Below are 4,759 nucleotides of genomic sequence, written 5' to 3' on the forward strand. Positions count from 1 at the left end.
ACTTAAAATACGTATCCAAGCTAGAGGGGAGGGGAGCTATAGTAAGACCTAAGGAAATTACTACTTTCTATTATATCCACTTGGACTAGTTGAATTTATCAAATCCTGACTGTGCATCTGGGTGTTGTTTGAACTATGAGGGAAGGCTTTTTTTCAGTGGGAACGTACCCACTGTTCCAGGAAGCTTTCGCCAAACTCACATTGATGGAAATAACCCTTCTTGTACTCCAATAGCAATTTAACACATAATTATAATGCAAAACCAATTTATTTCCATGTGTAACAATGAAGATGGGATACTAGATAAAAGGAAAGCAGTCTTCTGTCAAATAGAGATCAAGATTCTTAAGTAGCTGCCTTTGAAACCTATTACAGTGGAACATTCACTGTCGCCTTCAGATGTTAAGCCTCTTTACCTGATGCTTCACCAGGTTTTTCAGGTGTGACCTCCTTCTCAGTCAGCCTGTCTAATTCCTTCTGATAGCTACGTTGGTATTCCAGATAGTTTATGTTCCTTTTCTGTTTAGCCAGGAACTTTTTCAGGAAGTTTAGGAGCTACAAAAATAAAACCAGGAAGGACTAATTGAAGACCTTTGTCTGCAATGGGAGATGATCTAAGATCTTGCTACCCAACTTATAGTGCGTGGACCAACAGTCCTGGGAGTTTGCCAGAAATGCAGAATCTCAAGCCTCACCCAGAAATCAGATTTTAAGAAGGAACTAGGCTATTCATATGCATATTGAAATCTAAAGAGCACTGGTTGAAGACATTCAAGACCGCTAGGTGAGTACAAATATCCACTTTTAATGAATATGACTGTTAGAGCATCTCCTCAGAAGTACAGATTAATTTAAGTAATGAGCTCCTACTGCAATGGTTTTCTACCCTGTTTATCTGAATCACATGGAGGTTTTGAGTAGGCACCCAGGCCCCATTCCTAAAGTTTTAGATTTAAGTGGTCTAGCATAACACCCAGTCATTTGTAGCTTTTCAGAACTTGTCAGTGAGTCCAGTATCTTCTAAGGTTGATAACTTTTGTATTAGGACTTTTTTTTCCCCACTGACTCTGAGAAGCTAGGGAGTTGGCAACAAAGTTACCACTACAAGGTAGAGTGTTCACCATCAACCAAGAAGACTTCAGAAAAGTCTATAGGATAAGGGGTCATCATTAATACTCAGTTTTTCAGGGACACTCAAGGATAGTGGTTCTCAAAGTGTAGCCCCTGACCAGCAACATCACCTGGAAACTTGTTAGAAATGCAAATTCTTGGATACTACATAAAACAAATTGAATTAAAAACTCTGGCGGGGGGGGGGGGGGGGGGGGTAGGAATAGGGCCCAGCAGTTTGTTTTAGTAAATCCTCCAGGTGATTCTGTTATCCATTAAAACGTAAGCACATTTGGTCTAAGACATTTACAAGCCAGCAACATTATCTAGAGTGTATCATTCCCAGAAAGTCTTCTCCATCTTGTGTTGAGTTGCACTCCTCCTTGCTGGTACACCTACTCTTCCCACACCAACCTACTCCCAGAAATGAGTTCATGTATGTGCTTGAGGAAAACAAGCACATATGGGACGATCTATTTTTTTGGACCCATTTCTTAGAAGTCTTCACAGAAGTGAAAGATAACCTTGCTTTCAGAGTTAACTACTTACATCAGTTTCACTATTTTGAGAAGCCAAGTTCATCAGGTCTTGTAGGAGCTTGTTTAATGTGTTTTCCAACTGCAGAGCAGACTCTATAGCTTGAATGCCAGTTCCCCAGTTATCAATGTCAGGCCTCTGTTGAAGAGGAACAAGGAAGTCACTTTTCTACCTCAGAAACTTTATTACACTCTACACCCTGGGTTCCATTATGACTAGGTTTACATAGGCTAGTAGTTTCCAAACTTTGTGGCACAATGGAATCAGCAGAGCATCTTAAATACTCATGTCTGGCTCTCAAATGCAGAAATCCTGGCTTAATTGGTATGGGGTATAACTGGGTATCGAGATTTTTAAAAGCCCCCCATGTAATTCTAATTTATTACAAAGCTTGACTACTACCAGTACAGTTACATGGGCTTTGGGATTCCATGATGGCGGTTCAGTTCTATTACTACTAGACATTTAGTTCTCTTTATAAAGCTGGAGTTAAAAGAACCTGTCAGATTAGTAGGACTGTTTCTACATATAATACCCCCAGTTAAGGTTTAGATGGTCCTTTTGGAGTGTATGTCCCAGTGAAAAAGAATTTGTTTTACTACATTGAATATAGCCATATTAGATACCTGAGCGTGCATCTGAATTAGACTAAAGATCTAACATAAGATGCTAACACATTTAGGAAGAAGTCATTAGAGGAGTGCTTCTCAAACTATGCAGAGCATTAGAATCACCTGGAAAGCTTGTTAAGCTACCATTCCTTGGGCCCCACCCCTAGAGAATCTGAATCAGTTTGTCCCGTTTGGGTCCATAAATTTTCAGTTTTATTAAGTTCCTATGTGCTGCTGATGCTGTTGGTCCATTAAAACAAACAAACAAGGGGCCCCTGCCTGGCTCAGTGGGAAGAACATGAGACTCTTGTTCTCAGGGTCATGAGTTTGAGCCCCACGTTGGCTGTAGAGATTACTTAAATAAATAAAAACCGAAAGAAAAAAAGAAAGAAAGAAAAACCAAACAAGCTTTTCGTGGCTAAGATTTGCTCACAAAATATGAAGAGATTGCAAATAAGACACATGCTTGCCCTCAAAGTCCGTTGCTATGATCCCATCTAAGAACATGAGTAACCTTACAAGTTAGGTAGCAACTAATCATTTAGCTCTCTGGACCCACGGAGTTGATCCTAACAAAGTAACAAAGTCACACAGTCACCTTAATCACCGGAAGGCAGATTTTACTCCGATGCTCTCTTAGATAGGTTATGAACTGCTTTGCATGTTCTTTCTTCACCTCAATTTGGTCTTCAAAGAAGGGGAGATAAAGAGGTGCTTCCGTCTCTTCATCGTAGTAATAGGACTGGAACAGGGGTGAGAATGGGGGCAGAATGGTGGTGAGAGAAACTGAATTTCAAGACTGAAAAATCCTACACAAGCTCACTTCATTATTTCTGTGTGGTTCAAAGGAGGCCTTCTTTGTTCTTTCCGTAGTTTGTCCTTTGATTTTCAGAAGGCCCAGGCTGTCTTTCTCAACCCAGGCTACCTCAAGGAGAAGCCACCCAGATTCTAATGTGCTGGTGCCTAATCTTTGGCCATTATGGCCTTTTTAGGGGTCAGATTTGTGAACCTGACATGCTGGCATTTATTTCCAGTTAAACATGTAGAAATGCTGGCAGAAGTCCAGCATAAATTGACATTTTAAATGTCAATCTAGTTCATCAATCCTAATATATCTACATTAACTCTCTAAGACTATATGGGTGAAAAATTGCTTATTTCGTTTTCCCAAATAGTTGATGCTCATATAGCATTGGGAAGCCACAAGAAAGCACTGTGATTGTCCCTATCACCTCCCATAGTTTGTAATCGCAGCTCTGAATCATTGGGCCTCAGTGCGGCAAAACCCTAGCCTCTAAGTTACTGTCTCATCTAGTATCAACCCACAAACATGCAATAGCTACCATTACTAAAGATATAGAGGATATGTCATCACCCCAACCAGAGCTAAAACCTCCCTCCCAGAGCCTCAAAAACTCATACTAACCATAGTTAAATAAGCATCACTGACATTCAGCTCATAAGATGCTAGATAATTAACAGCAACCCTACAGGCCTCAGAGAGGAGTTTTTGAGCCTGGGATCCCATCTCAGCTTTAGAGAAAACCAGGCATAAAAAGGGCTACCCATTAAGGTAGGAGACTTCTTAAATACCAACAGGCATATAGCCAGCCCACTTCCATCCAGCTGAAAACTAGATGAAATTCCATCCAGCTGAGATTAACAGCTCCTAATCTACCAATGAGGATGTTGTTTCTGCATGAAAACACCAGTCTGACCTAAGAAAAATGGGGGTGGGGGACAGGAACCCTAATCCTCCTAACCCAGCAGCGTTCAGCTTTCTCCCTCACATTCACTCTGAATGTGAGAAAGTTAATACATTTCCTGAACAGGGAAACATTAACAGAGTAGCTGCATTACATTTCATTTTCTTCTTTCTTCAAAAACTATTTATGGCACATCATGCTAGGTCCTGTGGGGAATCTAGGAAGACTGACTAAAATACATTCCTTGCCTAATAGATGACATATCCCCCACCCTGTAAGGTCTCAACACACACAACTGATCTAATGGCAGGATATGATGGGAGTTCTAAAGTGTCAAAAGCACATTTAGCTGAGAGGATTGGGGCAGATTTTATTCATAAATTGACATTTGAAATTGGCCTTGGAGGGTGGGTAAAACGTAGAGAAATGGAAATGGAAGCAGGGCATCCACCTGGAGAACAGGCACACAGAGGCTGTAGGGACAAGATATACAGTGGTTTCGCTAAACTTCAGAAGACTGCTTCGTTTAGCAACCTTTTGGCTCCTTCTTCAAACTGTCCTCAAAAGTCCCTACCTGTCTCATCACACACCTTCTTTATTTGCCTCCTTGGAGGGCAGAGACTGTTTTACTTATTTTGGTATTCCCACAGCCCATAATGAAGTATTTTGTAAATAATAGGTACTAAGTCAACATTTACTAAATAAAAATATATTTTATATGTGCAGCCCTGTAAAATTTCTCATGGTCTGGTGGATTCTTAGTTTGAGCCTAAGCCATGTTTAGTTGAGCTGAAA

General features: G+C 40.6%; 1 protein-coding gene across 1 annotated transcript; it reads right to left on the reverse strand.

Moving 5' to 3' along the window:
- Positions 1 to 402: 402 nt before the first annotated feature.
- On the reverse strand, positions 403 to 3,786 carry LOC125175256 (ferritin heavy chain B-like). Its single transcript, XM_047875651.1, has 4 exons — positions 3,685 to 3,786; positions 2,857 to 3,000; positions 1,660 to 1,785; positions 403 to 555 (listed from the first exon to the last, which is right to left on the reverse strand). The coding sequence occupies exons 1-4, from the start codon at positions 3,784 to 3,786 to the stop codon at positions 403 to 405; spliced, it is 525 nt and encodes a 174-aa protein (XP_047731607.1).
- Positions 3,787 to 4,759: the final 973 nt, after the last annotated feature.

The sequence above is a fragment of the Prionailurus viverrinus genome, chromosome C2 (assembly GCF_022837055.1).
Source record: "Prionailurus viverrinus isolate Anna chromosome C2, UM_Priviv_1.0, whole genome shotgun sequence".
NCBI lineage: Eukaryota > Metazoa > Chordata > Mammalia > Carnivora > Felidae > Prionailurus > Prionailurus viverrinus.

What these genes read in the sequence shown, in the direction of transcription:
- LOC125175256 (XM_047875651.1), bottom strand. Translation starts at nt 3,786, where the DNA reads ATGGGATCCCAGGCTCAAAAACTCCTCTCTGAGGCCTGTAGGGTTGCT. An exon ending in GTGATGCTTATTTAACTATG is followed by an intron (nt 3,001 to 3,684) that starts GTTAGTATGAGT and finishes CCCCTGTTCCAG; the next exon opens with TCCTATTACTACGATGAAGA. An exon ending in TCTGCCTTCCGGTGATTAAG is followed by an intron (nt 1,786 to 2,856) that starts GTGACTGTGTGA and finishes CCTCTTCAACAG; the next exon opens with AGGCCTGACATTGATAACTG.